General features: G+C 29.0%; 2 protein-coding genes across 3 annotated transcripts in view; one reads left to right on the top strand and one right to left on the bottom strand.

The window, feature by feature from the left end:
* The window catches only part of LOC123269049 (tyrosine-protein kinase Drl), a 238310-nt gene that overhangs the window by 80449 nt on the left and 140649 nt on the right, over positions 1 to 17212 (top strand). The gene's annotated exons all lie outside the window — the stretch shown is intronic.
* Positions 5059 to 15647, bottom strand: LOC123269076 (ras-interacting protein RIP3). Its single transcript, XM_044734591.1, has 6 exons — positions 15195 to 15647; positions 14953 to 15111; positions 8119 to 8360; positions 6883 to 7181; positions 6392 to 6740; positions 5059 to 5402 (listed from the first exon to the last, which is right to left on the bottom strand). Exons 1-6 carry the CDS (start codon positions 15333 to 15335, stop codon positions 5138 to 5140), a joined length of 1455 nt encoding a protein of 484 aa, XP_044590526.1. The 5' UTR covers positions 15336 to 15647; the 3' UTR covers positions 5059 to 5137.

Genomic DNA, 17212 nt, shown 5'->3' with positions numbered 1-17212 from the left:
TTAAACGTGACACAAACCAAGACTCTTTCAAGACGTGAAAAAAAATTCCAAAAGCAGACTTTTGAAATTTGGTCCTCGAATTTGTTGGGAAAATTAATTTTTAGACATTTTTTAGACGATTTTTTTTTACACGAGTGATAAATTTGGAATGTTTTTTTTTTAATAATTTTTTCTGTCAGTATGGCGCTTATATTTTTATTTAAATATTTATATTTATAAAAAATAAACATATACTTTCCATGTATTTATATATTAATTTTGTAACGACAAATACTTGTAATAATAATAAAACTGTTATTCTGAAAATAAAAATGTATCGATACAATGTAAAGGTCGACGAGTTTATTTAAATTGCGAGAAATGTAAGAATAAAAGCCGACGTTAAATAACTTCCGTGCGTACTAGTTAAGTACGCGAATAATTTATTTAATATATTCAAGGAATTAAGTGATAGTGATACTGATAATGATAATTATATATTTTAATGACGAGAAAGTATGCATACTTATGGAGTACCGGTATAAAAATGAATTATTTATTAAATCAATAACCATATTAACAATTGTCGTGAAATTGTTTGACTACGCCCTATATCAAAATGTTGGTGGAAATACAGGCAATAGGCAACATTTGCAGTAATCCTCAATAAAGGCTGGTGTCTTAAGTTCAATTCACATCACTTTACTTTACTTTCATCTTTTAACCTTTGAGACTCTCCCTTTGCGATGATGCAACAGACTCCGAATCGATCGGTTTGCAGCCCACGCTCTACGTCAATTCGCGGATTTTAATTCAACAGCGATCTATGGAAGAATTGGATATGGAAATCCAAATGGCAATTCCATGAGTTCAATACCCGGTTGTTGGTTTCAATCTACTCTATCATTAATCTGTCGTATGTAATTATAGTAATTGAAATAACGGCTTTTATAAGTCTTTTATTTATTTATAGATCATATTAACTTTTTATTTACCACTTAAGTAATTATAATATTACTTTCATGGTTTGTAAAAACTATTTTTAATCTTTTAAGTGTCTATCAGCCTTTCGTAAGAATTTATCAAATATTTGTATTGAAAATATTAATTGATGATTATTAATAAATTTTTACTTTCTTTCTTTATAATTAACAGAATTAAGCTTGAGCCAGCAAAAATTTTTTAATTATTTTTTAAGGTTTCGAATCTCAAAATTAAATAAAAATTACATATTAACTATAATCAATTTTTGAACTTGTAAAAATTTATAAATTTTGAACTTTTAAAATTTTGATTTTTTCAGATCATAAAATCGTAAAAAATTCAATTTTGTCAAAATTTGAAGCAAAATTGAATCTATATTATTAAGAGAATAAGCACAATTTTGTGGTCAGTGTATTTATATGATAAAATAGGTTTTTATGGTTAAATTTGATATCGTTGGAAACGTCTTAACCTGGAGTTGTGCCTTTTCAGAGTTTCATATCATTCTCACCAATAGTCAATTTATTTATAGTCAATTTATGATGATAAGTATTTAGGCTGAATTTGAAAATGCTCTATCTCTAGGAACATAATTAAAAAATGACCCTGTATCTCGTGAACTATTGACATTTTTAAAGATATAAGCTCATCCCGATGTTCACTCATTAAGAGCTTTCATTTGAGTACCCACATGCATTTTGATATATTTTTCATCTATACATATTAGGGTGGCGCAAAAAAACCGACTATTTTTTTATTGTAAGTCTCGAGTAAAAAAATGTTAGTTTTTGATGTTTTAAGAGCTCTCTCCGAAGGACAGCTTAAAAAAAAATTTTTAAGAGGTCGCTCCAAATTTTTTTAAATTTCAAAAATCGTCAAAAATCGAATTTTTTTTTTTATTTTTTTTCTCGTTACGTAATAATTTTATAGACCAAAAAAAAAGCTTTTCCTGAAAGTTTCAGTTCAAAATGTGAATTTTAAAAGGTCGCTCATAATTTTTTTTTTAATTTATTAGTGACTATTTAATTGGATTACCATTTTTTGACTCTGAAATTTAAAAAAAAATTATGAACGACCTTTCAAAATTTTAATTTTGAATTGAAACTTTCAGGAACTTATTTTTTTTGGTCTATAAAATTATGACGTAACGAGAAAAAAAATTTTTAAAAAAAATTTCGATTTTTGACGATTTTTGAAGTTTAAAAAAATTTGGAGCGACCTCTTAAAAACTTTGTTTGAGCTGTTCTTTGGAGAGGGCTCTTGAAACATCAAAAACTGACATTTTTTCACTCGAAACTCAAAAAAAAAAAAATAGTCGGTTTTTTTGCGCCACCCTAATTCATATATGTAACATATATAAATATATGAAAAATTGATGTGGGTACTCAAATGAAAGGTCTCAACGAGTGTAACATCTGGATGAGTTTATATCTTTAAAAATGTCAATAGTTCACAAAATATTTGTTAAAATACCCTTGTACTTTCTTAACTATTGACGTTTTTAAAGATATAAGCTCATCCCGATGTTACACTCATCAAGACCTTTCATTTAAGTACCCACATCAATTTTTCATATATTTATATATATTATATATATTTTTATATGAAAAATATATAAAAATGCATGTGGGTACTCAAATGAAAGCTATTGATGAGTGTAACATCGGGATGATTTAACAAAAGTCATTATTTAATAAATCAACATTTTATTTATTTATAGTCCACAAGTAACGGCAGTCACATAGTGACTGCAAGATTGCTAGTAATTTATTAATTTTTTAATTACAATCGGTGATTTTATCCAAATTGAAATTATTTTCACATTTTTAATGTTAAATAATAATTTTTTTACAAAATTCAAAAAATTTTTTCAATTAAAAAAATAAATGACAAATATTTTGAATGTTATTTATTTATATAAAGATATTATGAGTATACAGTTGCATTATAATGATTATGGCAGTAATATACTGACTCTTAGCTTACAATAAGTGACATCAACAGTATAAAAGTAGATAAAAACAGCTGCTAGAGGCGATGGCATTTTAATACACATTTCTTAACAAAAATAAACTTAAACAAAATAAAATAAAAAATTAATAACTAAAAATAATAATAATGCTTATATAAAATAATATATTTATATTAACCTTAAGTCTATCTATCTTTCTACTTAATAATAATATTGATAATAAATGCGTGCCAGTGTGCCTCCTTTTCACATTACAGTTAAATCTATTAAAACAACTAAATTATTTAAACAATAATAATAATAAATTCATATTACGTAGTTCCAAATACAAGGCACTATGCATCTAATAAACCAGTTTGTCGATTATTATTTATATTAAACTTTTTTTTTTTATATCGTTGCATATTGTTTATCTATTCACACGCTAGTAATTACTATTTATTTTATAATTTATTTATGATTAATTTGTATCTTCCTTTCAGTAATTATTATCATATTCATATCAATATCCATATAAAATATTATTGAAGCGAAAAGTTTCATTTAATTATTATTTAATTGCACTGTAATTTTATTTTCAATAACTCAGCCGAAAAATTTTTTACGTCACCTTGTCTATAAAAAAAAAATCAAATACAAAATTAACAATTTATCTTATTTAGTAAAAAATAAAGTACTTTATAAACTAAGAGCTTACTTGACAAAATCACTGAAAAAATATAAAAGTATCATTCATCATTAATAACCAATTTTTAAATTTACATTAAAAATATTTAAGCTAAAAAAATTTTTATCATTTTTCTCTAAACTTTTTATCAACAAGTTACATATGTACAACCACTCAAACATTTTTGTTCATCAAAAAACTTTCATTCTATTTTAAATTTAACGTGAAATATTAAAATGAATAATAAAAACAAACAAATTAACTCTTAATTAACTATTTAAAAATAAAATGGCTAAAGTCTAGTAGCAATCAGTCGTTGGCCAGTCCAAATAAAGTGGAAAATTAATAGTGTTTGCGTAGGAGGCACGGCAACTTTTGCATACTCATTTTTCAATTAAATTCTTATTTTTTTTACTCTACATATCGAATAAAATTAAAGTAATTATTTTAATTTTATGTTTATATTTATGAAGACGTAAAGGAAGAAAGCGATGTTTTAAGCAAATTTAATTTTTTTCAAGCAAATATAATTAAAGATAAAAATAATACATCGCATTGTAATTTACTGTGGAAGCTTATTGACTTTCAATTGTATTATAAATTAATAATGACATTAGTGTACGAAAATATTTTTTTTTTTCAAAAAAATTTAATAAATATCTCGATAATTAAAATTTTTTAAATATACACGGAAAGAACAAGATGACACTGGAAATCATCTTAGATTATACTGAGTGAAAAAAAATTTCAGATAGTAGCTAGTAAAATCCAGATAATAATGAGTATAATCGAGATTACAATGAGTATAATCCAGATATCACGCAGTATAATCTGGGATGATATCCAGTGTCATCTTATTTTTTCCGTGTATAATTGATATAAGAGGTAGTCACAGTGGCTTTTTATTATCCTGCATTAAAAAAAAAATTAACTTGATATAAAATAAAAAATTTTTTATTTGATCTAATTCTTAAAATTGTTTTCTTGTTTTAAAATTTTTGCTTTTAAATTAAGATAAAATTTTTTTTCAGTGCGGATATTATCAAGAACAATGACGACTATGATAAATATTAAATATATTTAAATTATCGTGATATTTAAATTATTCATTTAAAAATAAAAGTAATTTTTTAACTGTACACTAGTGTATCTTATTAATAAAACATGAAATAAAAAAAAACGAATGTAAATTAAAACTTAGATACCGACTTGACAGTTAAAAAAATGTCATAGAATATTTATCCGCAGAATACTTAAAAATCGCGATAAAAATATCAAGTGGTACATAATTAGTACCCACTTAATTGACAATATTTAGCCAATGCATTTATATGCTAGGGAAATCAATAAAAAAAAAAGAATTATTAAAAAAAATATATCTAAAAATACGATCACAAAACGCACGGTGATGCAGCCGTAATTACAATATGTGGATTAATAATTATAATTACTATAATTAGTATTAAAAATGTTATTTGTTTTTTTTATACTACAGTAAGACACGTGTCGACGTTGCTTTACGATAGAGGAAAATTTTAGCTGCACAAAGTAGGATCAACCATTCCGCGAGCTATCATTTCAGCGGTGGCCGGGTCCTGTTTAATTTGATTTTGAAGTGTCTGTTGTGAGGGAGGAAAATGGGTCCGTATGTGGAACATAAACTCCTCTTTGTCGGGGAAGTCTATGCGACACATTAAACAGTAATTAACTCCCGTAGTGTAGGTCTGTGGTGGAGGCGCCGAATTTGGGAAGTATGCTGCTGCATGTTGAATTTGGGCTGGGGCGTCGACTAAATGGGATCTGAAAATGAAAAAAACAAATTAATATCAATTATTCAATAATTATCATATTTTTTCTTTCTCAAAGTTTTTTTTTACGACTAAATTTTTTTTTAATTCTTTCCCAAACTTAAAAATTGAAATACTATATTATTCATTATCTTTTCTTCTATTAACAAAAAATTGAAAAAAAATCCTTGCTAAAAAATGAATAAAAAAAACTTTCTAAAAGTTTCCGCAAAGCGTGTGTGCTAATATACGAGCGCCAAAAACCTTATCCGTTCAGTTTATGCATAAATTAGCAACCTTGCAGTCACTATGTGACTGCCGTGGCTTGTAAATTATAAATAAATGAAATTTTGCTTTATTAAATAATGACTTTTGTTAAATTGCGCTGTACTTTTTTTAATATTGACGTTTTTAAAAATATAAGCTCATCCCGATGTTATACTCATCAAGAGCTTTCATTTGAGTACCCACATGCACTTTTGATATATTTTTCATATATACATGTATATAATATATATAAATATATGAAAAATTGATGTGGGTACTCAAATGAAAGGTTTTGATGAGTGTAACATCGAGATGAGCTTGTATCTTTAAAAATTTCAGTAGTTGACAAGATACAAGATCATTTCTTAACTATGTATCTAGAGATAGAGCACTTTTGAATGCAGCCTAAATACTTATCATAATAAATTGACTGTTGGTGTGAACGATATGAAACTTTGAAAAGGCATAACTCCATGTCAAAACTTTTCCAACGATACCAAATTTAACCATAAAACCCCCTTTTATCATATAAATACACTGGCCACAGAATTTTACTTGTTCTCTTAATAATATAGATTAGCGTAATCAGCATAATATTTCGCATAATATTGTGATAAAGAAAACTGACTCATAAAAATGTAAAAATGAGAATTAGCAAACATTTACTAATGAAAGATATTTTTTTTTTTTTTGTGATATTTTTTAAGAAAAAATTATAAATTAAAAAGAAATTACCGTGCATGCTGCGTCCATTCTTCTCTGACGGTAAACACTCTACTGCAAATTTCGCAAACGTAAGTAAGAGGTTCTTCTTTCAATTTATGAACAGAAACTTCTCTACGTAATTGTTGTTGTTGCTGTTGCTGCTGCTGTTGTTGTTGCTGTTGCTGTTGCTGTTGCTGTTGCTGTTGTTGTTGCTGTTGTTGTTGCTGTTGTTGTTGCTGTTGCTGCTGTTGTTGCTGTTGTTGCTGTTGCTGTTGGTCGGTATTAGGAGCAGTAGGCGTTGATAATGGAGTGACCCCCGGTCTGTGTCGCAGTTTATTCATGTGAATTACAAGTTTATCACGTCGAGCAAACGCTTTGCCTGAAAACGTTCAACAAATTAACAAAAAAATTAATAAAAAAAAAAATTTAACGCTTGATTATTATAATCAATCATTAAATAAACCGTTAAGTTAAATGAAGCGTAATTAAATCGGTAAAAGTATTTAAAAATAAAAACGTACCACAAACTTCACACGAGTAGGGTTTTTCGCCAGTATGTATACGCATGTGTATAACAAGTTTATCCTTGCGAGCTAAGCCTTTACCACAGACTGTGCAAGCGAATGCTTTGGTCGTTGGCTCCCCAGTGTTTGTTGCCTTCGATACAGAACCAGGACGAACACCACCTACATTATTTGTCGTTCTTAATGGCTGGTTTATTGTCACGCCTCGATTATTTGAGAATTGCTGATCTGTGGTACCTGGAAACACAGACATCACTCCGCTTGGTCGGGCCATCGCTGCTGAATAATCTGGAGACCTTTATAAATTTGAATTTCATTTATTAAAAAATTTAAAAGTCCAATTAAATTCGTATGCTAATTAGCAAAAATATCTTAATTGTTTTCAAAATTTTGTAGATAGCACATTTATGTTCACACAGAAAGAAAAATTTTTTGACTGGAGAGCAAAATTATTGGTTCAAGAAAATTTTCGGGTGCCTGAAGGAAGACCGAAGTTGTGTCGGCCGAAGTAAAAATTTTTCGAGAAATTCTATTCGGGGTGGAAGTCATTTTTTCTTAATTCAAATTATCATAAATACTTGATACAATAAATTTTTATATTTGATCAAGATTTTTAGATACTTTAGGGAAGCAGCGCCACCTACTATAGCTGAGAAAAAAATTTTCTCACCTTGAGAAAATTTTTCTCTTGAATATTTGGTTCCCATTTTTTATTATTTTAGCGTGCAATTATACATATTGAATGAAAAAAAATGATTTATTATTATTTGATCTTCCCATTTGACATGTTAACGATAAAAATATTAATGAAAATTTACTTCTAGCTATATACTTAATTTTTTGGAGCAAGAGAGAAATTTTCTCAAGACAAGAAAATTTACTTCTATCAAGAACTAAATTTTTTGGAGCAAGAAGCTGAATTTTCTCAAAACAACAAGATTTTCTTGACTTAAATAAATTCTCTTGGATCAAGATACGTATTTCTTAAAGCAAGAGAATTAATTTTGTTGGAATAAGTGAAATTTCTTGTGTCAAAAAAAAATTTTTTTTTTCGCTCAAGAAAATAATTAGGAAGAAAAATATTTTCTTGGCTCAAGTGAACCTTTCTTTCTGGGCAGGTTCAAAAATCCTTGCTTACTGAAATTGTAGTCAAAAAATTTTTTTAACAATGATTAAGATGTTATTGCTTATTAATGTCAATTTATTATTGATAGAAAAATTGTAGCGACGTACCACGTGCCAATCGACCGGAGAACTCGGTGTCCATCGTCGTAACCCAGGCCATCATCCGGCAACGTGAAAGTAGGATTAAGTGGTTGGGGTGCTGAAGGGAGTCCTGGACCAGAGAGTCTCGCTTGAGCTACTTGCTGAGCCATGTGTTGTTGCAGTGTCGTATGCGCTGCTGCATGTGCTTCCACGTATGAGGGACGTTGCTGTTGCTGCTGCCCGCTTGTCGACATTTTGTCTTTATCGTTCTGTTAATTATTATTACTATTATTTTTTTTTCTTTTACTTAGAGAAAATTTAAGGACACTTTGTTTAATCCAAAATTCAATTTTTTTTACATAGACTTTATTATTTTTTTTTTTTTGGTATTTAAAATTCAATTACTACAAGAGAAAATTTTTTTAATTTCTCATTTTTCATTTGATTTATTTAATTATCCGTTAAAAAATGAAATGAAATTAATTTTGTCTTTAAAAAATGAACTAAATTAATTTTATCTTTAAAAAATGGAATTAAATTAGTTTTATCTTTTAAAAATGAAATTAAATTCATTTTTTTATTAAAAAATAAAATTGAAAATATCCGGAGTTATAATTAAATAAAAATCTCTATTAAAATAAAATAATTATAATAAAAAATCATCAATAATTTTTTTTTAAAAATATAACAACAAAATTGAACTTTTTATCGTCTAAAGTCTCTTAGAATTTATTTATTCCCCGAAGCATTTTAAAACTGCGGTGTTTCAGTTTTTAGTAGCTAAATTTTCGATCCGAGGCAACTTATATACAGCGAACTATAGGACCCGTACTTCGTGTATCCCACACATTAACTTACGATGCAATACAATAGTAACTCTATACACCAGAGCGATCAATGTCTCAGCCCAAGTATACTCCGCCCGGAAATTTAACACAAACAAATAAATTAATCCTCGTTAATTTCAATCTAGATACCTGTTCCCTTGAGTAAACAAAAAAATACCTCATATTATGGTCATAAAACTAGACTTTTCATTAAAAATTCTCCCAACAATTCGAATTATTTATCAAACGTTTTAAATTGTGGGTAAATTGTAATTGTAAAAACATATTCGACCTTCGATCAATGCTGACTGGATTCTTCAGTGCTCCAGCAAAACCGATGAACAATCAAAAAATTATCCTTGATAAAAATCAAACGATTATTTATCCACTTTATAAAAATTTAGCACATTTTTATTTTTTTTAAGTTTAACTAAGCAAGTCTCACTTACGACTAATTTGATCACTCATTAGTTCTTTAAATAAAATTTAAAAAAATTATTACAATAACAAATTTGCAAGCCCACCAAATACTGAATAAAAATAAAATAGTATTTGCGACTAAAAAAAATAAAACCGTACAAAAGTGAAAGGACCAGAGTTAAAAACAAATAAAAATAAAATCAAGTAGTTAGCACCGCGATGCGTGGAGACAGACCGGCTAGAAATTTAGAGCCATTTTTACGCTGCACATTAATAATTACATAAAAAATAAAATACGGATGTTTTAAAATTGCGGATGTATGTCATAGAATATTTAAAAAAATAAAAATGAAGAGGACACGTACACATACACTTGTTAAATTAAACAGAAGGAGACACGCGGAATGCAGCGTGCCGGACGAGAGAGGAAAGACTGGCGCGTCCGACGATTGTAACCGTCGTCGAGTGTGCTATGCCCCGAAACGCGAATCGCTGTGTTGTGTGTGATACCAGTGGAGGAGCACACAACGTTGAAACAAACTTGTGGATACAAGAAACTGTATACTGTATATAATATACGTCCATGAGACTCGATGAACTAACACAGATTGAAAGAGAATGAGGAAAAAAAGTGGAGGGTCTGGGGCCGCGTGAAGGTCCCGCCACCGCGGACCTCTCAGATACGTTTAACGTGTATTACGACCAGCTAAAAGCTACTTTAACTCTTTAAGGCTTAAGTACTCCGCAAGTAATCACAATCACGTATCCTTTCGGTACATCATCTATCACTTTCATTACCCTTCAGCTTCTTGCACTGTGTTAGTTGATTTTTTTTGGTAAATAAATAAATGAGACACTTTATCTAGTTCACTGTCTGACGTAATCGAGCAGACCACAATCAGTGCCTCCTTGATAAGTAACTTTCACTTTAGTACGCTGTCCCATAAGTAAGGGGCGATTCCGCGGGAGACAATTTTTGACATAAATTTTTAAATCACAGTATTTGTTACTTTTTTTTATACCAATTTTTTTTCAATTTAAGGAGGGTAAGAGCATTTGTGTTGCACGAACGTCGAAGTCTAATTTGAAAAGCAAATTAGTTTTGATAACTGCTACTAAAAAAAAACGTAGAAAAGTTGTAAAAAAAGTTACGCAAAAGTAACGCGTTAAAAGTAATCGCCGACCATTCCAAACAAATAATTTATTTTAGTTACATAGGAAAGTGCTAATTAGTGATACAGCTAATAAGTGCTAATTAGTGATACAGCATCAATTTAAAGTTATATGGAAATGTTTATATTTACTACAGTGAGACGTGTTGCACCCGCGATAGTTTTACGTTGCACCCGCGACTGGATAGAAAGTGAATAATTTATAACATTTATTTCTTTTAATAATTTTATTTAAATTAATAATTAGTTTGTATTGTATTCTTTTAAAGAATGTAAAAATAATTTAATAAATATTCCATAATTAACAGACTTTTTTCATTCTAGCTTCATGACCTTTAATGGTGGGCCGATTTCGTTGCACCCGCGATAGCACTTTGAACCTCTCCTGTGTCTATTTAGACATTTTATTAAATGTTTTTTATATTAATTTTTGTAAAACAGATTACAATGTAATCCTGCGACCAGTCATTTCTTTAAAAAGAGTTTTTATTTTCTTAGTAAGAAGCCTTGAGTGAGTCTAAATGTTGCACACGCGAGTACGGAATCGCCCTAAGTATGGTACTTTAGAGGACTACTGTAGGTAATATTCTGCAAGAAGATTGCTGATGCAATTTTAACGCTGAGTACACTACTTTCTTGCAGACACAATGCATTACTAGGTAATGGGTACTCAATTATACCGGCTAGATAGAGATTAGAGATCTATTATAGATGGTATGATAACTATTCATGTAATCGTGTAATAGGTAGAGGTAGACAGACAGACAGACGGCTAACCATTATATTACCGCGCAGTGCGTCGGCCCGGTGACCTTGACATTGACATTCAGCTCGACTTGTATTTTATATTACTCTCGGATTAGAGTTTATCTCAGGGTTTTGGTAATTGTCGGCTAATTTTTATCTTGAGTTTAGGGAATTTTATTTTTTTGGCTATAGTAGTCTTATTGAGAAGTTTTGATTTGAATTTTTTCAACTGGGGGAACTAATTTTTATTTAATTAAAAAGCTCACAAGAAAAATGCTGTTATTGATGTAAAAATCAAGTATTAAGTTACAAATATAATTTCTAAGAAACTGTAAAAAATTTGCATTAAAAAAAGCTAGGAAAATTTATTTAGTACATTGAAAAAATATTTAGGATTCACTGATAGAAGGATTTTTTTATATTTAACAAGCTTTATTAATTGTTAATGAATGATTTTTTAACATCATAGGATTTAATAAATATTTATTAACAGTTAATAGATTATTTATTAAATACGATCTATTAAATGTTAATAAATATTTGTTAAGAGTTAATAAATATTTATTGATGATTAATGAATATTTGTTAACTGTTAACAAATATTTATTTATTTAAAATAAAAAGCAAAAATAGCAATTTTCTTTTGACACTTTTTATAACTCTATAGCTGGAATACATGATAATAATTAAATTCACTAAATAAATAAACGTTTTCAATATTTAAAAATATAAAAGATAATTATGAGCTGTGATAGAATTTGGTATTTTACATAAATCGTTATTATAATGTAATATAATTAATGCAAATAATTTATAAAGATGATTTTTGTTTATAAGTAATCTTCATATCTTATGACATTGCAAGCCAAACAAATTCACTCAACAAAATATTTATTAACTGTTAATAAATGTACTTGCCTCCCAAATAAATATTTATTGAATGTTAAAAAATATTTATTAAAGTTTAATAAATTAAACAATTGTCTTCAATTAAATGAATTTATTAATAGTTAATAAATCCTTCTATCATTGTTTAAGAGAAAAATTTTTGTACCAAGAAAATTATATTGGAGTATTTCATTATTTTTTTTTTAAATTTTTCTAATTAAATCAAGACGAATGAAGCTTTTTAAAATGATTTTATTGATTTAGGATTTTTTTTTCTTGAATCAAGTTAATTTTATTTACAGTTTAGTGATGAGCAAATAATGTTTTAAATTTATTTGATAAATAAAACGAAAAAAATCTTTATAAAGGTTAGTAGAATATTTTTTGTCCATTAATATATTTTTGATAAAGAATTTTGATAAGAATTCAAGAAAAAAAAAAGTCAAAAAGTCGTCTGCTGAATTCAGTAGAAATATTTTTAAATTTACGACCTAATATTTATTTTTGATGCTGAATTCTGATACAATAAAAAATAAAAATTTCATGAATAATATAAATATTTTTTTGGTGTAAAAATATTCTGTCAAAAATTAAAATACATGGAGTAAAAAAATGTTGAGCATTGAATTTTCAGTCAACAGAATGTCATTGTCCTGAATATGAAGAACCAGATATTTTATTCAGATGTTAAGTGTTTTGGTTCTTTATTCGGATATTATTCGTTGTTTTATAAATAGGTTCGTTAGTACTACGGCTAAGTATTATGATATTTTATTTTATTTAAAAATTTTTTGCCCGAGTACTGCGGTTCTCGAGGCGAGGTCTCGGTACCTCAAACCTCATCCTCCAATGATCTCTCGTCATTTACAAGCGACAATACTTGCGAAGGGTATTGTGTGTTTGTTGTCGATCTTAACGAAACAGGTTTTCTCGCGTATAGTAGCAGCCAGTACAACCAATACAAGCAAGTTAAGGAAGGTAGCCGGAGCACCTGTACCTCTCTCTACTATGCTCAGCTAAACGGGAAAAAGAATATCGACTTTTACTCTTTATATTGTTACTCTACTCAGACTCTTCTCAGCGTATAACAACCAAACGTGTAACCAATTTTAGACTCAACTTTACTTTCATTACATTTTGTATTTACACTCATAAAAAGACTCATACTTATTTAAGCTTACAATATTTATACTTTACAACAAATTATTATACACACTAAAATTTATTTATATTAATTAATAATAAAATTAATAAAAAATTAACAAATATTTTTTAAATCTCAAAAAATTATTTTTTAATTTTGTCTTAAAAATTCTTTATTTTACAACAACATATAATTATTAAAAAAAATAATTTAACGCGCAAAAAAAATTTTTTACACTTCAAAAAAATTTTTTTTAAATAATAAATAAATATTTTGATTAAAATAAAATTTTTTATGTCAAAAAAATTTTTTCTAGCTTTATAACAATTAAAATCTGTGTAGAAAAATTTTTTTTTTAATTAAAACGTACTTTTGCAATTTAATTTAAAAATATTACTGTAATTAACACTAAAATCAATTTAATTAAAAATATTTCAATGCAAAATTAAAAAAAAAATTCAAAAAAATTTTTTTGAGTATAATAATTATATATTTTGGTTAAAATAAAATTTTTTTATGTTAAAAAATTTTTTTCTAGTTTTATAACAATTGAAATTTGTCTAGAAAATTTTTTTTTTAATTAAAACTTACTTTTGCAATTTAATTTAAAAATATTTCACTGCAAAATTAAAAAAAAAATTCCAATGCATAATAAAATCAAATAAAAAAATTCCGATTAAAATCAACAATCCTATTCGACTATTGTTACTTTGCAAGTATGCGATACAAAAATAAAAAAAAGGGTTCTATTGGAGACATTCATGCTTTGCTGGTTTAGCCAGTAGCCATACACCGAAGCTACGCATACAGATCCCGAAGTCCGACAAGGACAGCTTGAGGCGAGACGTCGAAGAAAGGAGAACTGACTTTCGCTTTCGGAGCGCGACGCAGCCTGCGCCGATCAATAGTACAGCGATGCTCTACCATTTACCATCTAGCAAGTTGCCACCGTGTGTGTGAGAGGGTGGAATTATTGAGATGGTCGCCCGCATCGGGAATTGCTGATATAAACGAGGGTACGACCGCCGAGACCCGCGACACCCACGCTGGGGTCACTAACTATTGGGATTGTCTCCGCAACTACGCTCCCGTCCAGACTTATGGATCACCCCTAGCCGATAGCGTCGCGCCCCCTGAAGGGTTGAGAAACTAAACCAGGCGATCACCAACGCCCAAATTATTATTTTTCACCATCATTTTTTAGTATTTTATTTTATGCCTATAAATAGATTGTTATTTATGGAAAGACACACAGCTTGTACGCATTGATAATTGCTACGTTAATTAGAGTCTAATGCGCTCCCGCGGATAACCACGTGTTGTGTTTACTTACACGTTTATGTTTATCTACATGGATTATATTTTTCTCGATGCAGGTGGGTGTGAATGTGAATGTGTTGCGCGGATGTAAAAGTACCATGTAAGCAAGGGCAAATGAATTTACACCTCTGCTTCTAAAGGGATGACAAGGTCGAGAGGATGCCGAGGAATAAACAGAAGCTAAAGACCTCAAATTGCAACAGCTACTGCTGAAGGTCTTGACATTCTCGACGCATTACTTCATTTAATAAAACGAGTATTGGGATTTTATTTTGACGTACGTTTTCTTGAAATTTATACGCCAAAATTTTTTTATAAATTATAATTATGAATATTTTTTCACCTGATTGCTGACTGACTGTGCAAGTTGCTTCAATGTATCGGCGTAATTTTTTAAAACAGTCTCAGTAGCCATACAGCTCGCCCGAAATTCGAAAAACATGTCCAATTTATAGAGACACTTCTGGCAAATATTTTTCGGCAGGACATCCTCTTTTGTTGTCTGTATAATTAATTTATTTTATTAATTTAGTATGATGTATTCGAATATTGTTATTATTGTTAGTTTAAAAATAAATAACTTACCACAGAGCCAATGAGAGTGCGAATTTTAAAAAGTATTTGCCTCTGCTCGCCTTCTTTGTCAAAAATTTGGAGCTGATGATTAGATTTTAATGAGCACAGACGACACAATTCGGAGTAATTGAAATTTTCATTCATTGCCATCGTCGGGAAAAGGGAAATTTTAAAAAACGTAATAAGCTTGTTAGGTTATAATGTCACCGAAGGAAATTGAAAGGATTTATAATACTTTATTTATATTTACTGTCACTTTAATACCGACGTGATTAGTGTTTACACTTTTCGAATGACCACTGACTTTTTTGGAGTAAATATTGCTGTGAAGAATTGCAGGCTAGATTTATTAGATAATTGTTGTTTATAATGTCAAAAGCACATATTAGTACGAGTGCTCAATGCCGGAAGGAGTTAACAGTCGCCATTTTTGAGACCCTTTGCAACCCTATTCAACATATATTCCATGCTCGTGCTCGGTGGGCTTCAGAAGCCCGACATTTTTAGTGTAGTTTTGCATTAAGGACTCACTGCGGAAAAAATTCAAAACTGCTGGAGAGTTTCTATTGGTTAGTGAAAGGGATCTTGAGCAGATGGTCATGGGTCGATTGTTAGTAAGCAGCTAGCTATATTATCGGCGGGTGAAAACGTGGGCTTTAAATTCGAAAGTACTCTACTGATAGCCATCTCATACTATAACTTTCAGATAACTTAGTGCGGCGAATTATAGATAACTTGAAGAAAAGTAGGTTAGCAATAAGTATTAATCTACAACTTATCGCTAAGTTATGGTCAAGTTTACTTTAACGAATTGTAGTGAAACACTTGTCGTTAAGTTACCGAAATTTTCTATTCAAGTTTACTATATGCTTATAGATAACTTGTTTTTAAAATTCGGCACCACCTTATTGTCAACTTGCATATAAGTATCTGCATTTGTGGACTTGACGTTAACTTATCAATAACTTGTCGCTAACTTATCTACAAGAACTTATAGTATGAGGTGGCTATCAGGGTAAGTGCTGCCACGCATAGAAGTGATAACTGCTGTACCAAAAATACAATTTTAATTATTGTAGAAATTATTATTATTATAAGATGGTAAAAAAAAATTCTTCTTTCTTATCAATGCTGAATTTTTAACCAGGCATGGTAAAAATTAAACAGCCATCATTGATGATAACTTGTATAAAATCTCTCCTGATAACCACGCTTTATTTAAAAGTAGTTGGATTTCAGCTGTTTCACACTAATAAAAGGATTTCTTAGCATTTAAAAAGATTTCTTAGTATTCAAGATATATTTCCTAAATAATAAGAAATATTTTTTCAATGCTAAGAAATTATGTTTAAGAAATGATTTGTTGAATATAAAGAAATCTTCTTAAATACTAAGAAATCCTTCTATCAGTGCAGTTAACTTAACATCAAGTTTTCGGTAATTCTTTACAGTACAAAAGTTGCAAACAAATTGATGAAAATCTACGGCTACTATTTAAATACAAGTTAACACCAAATTTTTGGTTAAATTTCCTTTCAACTTTACTAAAATACTTGCACTGAAAGTCTTGACGTCAAATTACAGAGTAACTTATAGACAACTTAACTAAAACCGTTTGGTTTTGGTTTGCAAACTCTTTCCATCAAGTTGGCGACAAATTTCGGCAGTAGATTGAATAAAAGTTTGAGTTAAGGTAGCTATCAGGGTTGGATCGGAAATTTTAGTCGATTCGAAGAAGACAGGTTGGAGAGGTCAAGGTTGTTGTAAAGACTGCAATTTGAGAACAACTTCCTATTGAAGTGTATTGAAGTGAACTTGTGAAAAAGTTGTACTACATATTGTACTTCAAGTTTTTCTCAACTTGTCCCGAGTAAAAACATAAAATAGCCGCAACAGCGCCGTACGGAGTCTAAGTGCCCGCAACAGCGCCGCATCACAGCCGCAACAAATTTGTGATAAAATAAAAAAATTATAATTGCCGCAACATTACCGCAACACAGCTGCACTGTAATAAATATTTCTAAAAT

This window comes from Cotesia glomerata, linkage group LG1, assembly GCF_020080835.1.
Source record: "Cotesia glomerata isolate CgM1 linkage group LG1, MPM_Cglom_v2.3, whole genome shotgun sequence".
Classification (NCBI taxonomy): domain Eukaryota; kingdom Metazoa; phylum Arthropoda; class Insecta; order Hymenoptera; family Braconidae; genus Cotesia; species Cotesia glomerata.
This window is presented reverse-complemented; position numbering and strand designations above follow the sequence as displayed.

Excerpts from the sequence above, each read along its gene's own strand:
- LOC123269076 (XM_044734591.1), bottom strand. The coding sequence starts at position 15,335 with ATGGCAATGAATGAAAATTTCAATTACTCCGAATTGTGTCGTCTGTGC. Across the intron at positions 6,741-6,882 it reads CTACTCGTGTGAAGTTTGTG|GCAAAGCGTTTGCTCGACGT; the intron begins GTACGTTTTTAT and ends GAACGTTTTCAG. Across the intron at positions 5,403-6,391 it reads GAATGGACGCAGCATGCACG|ATCCCATTTAGTCGACGCCC; the intron begins GTAATTTCTTTT and ends TTTCATTTTCAG.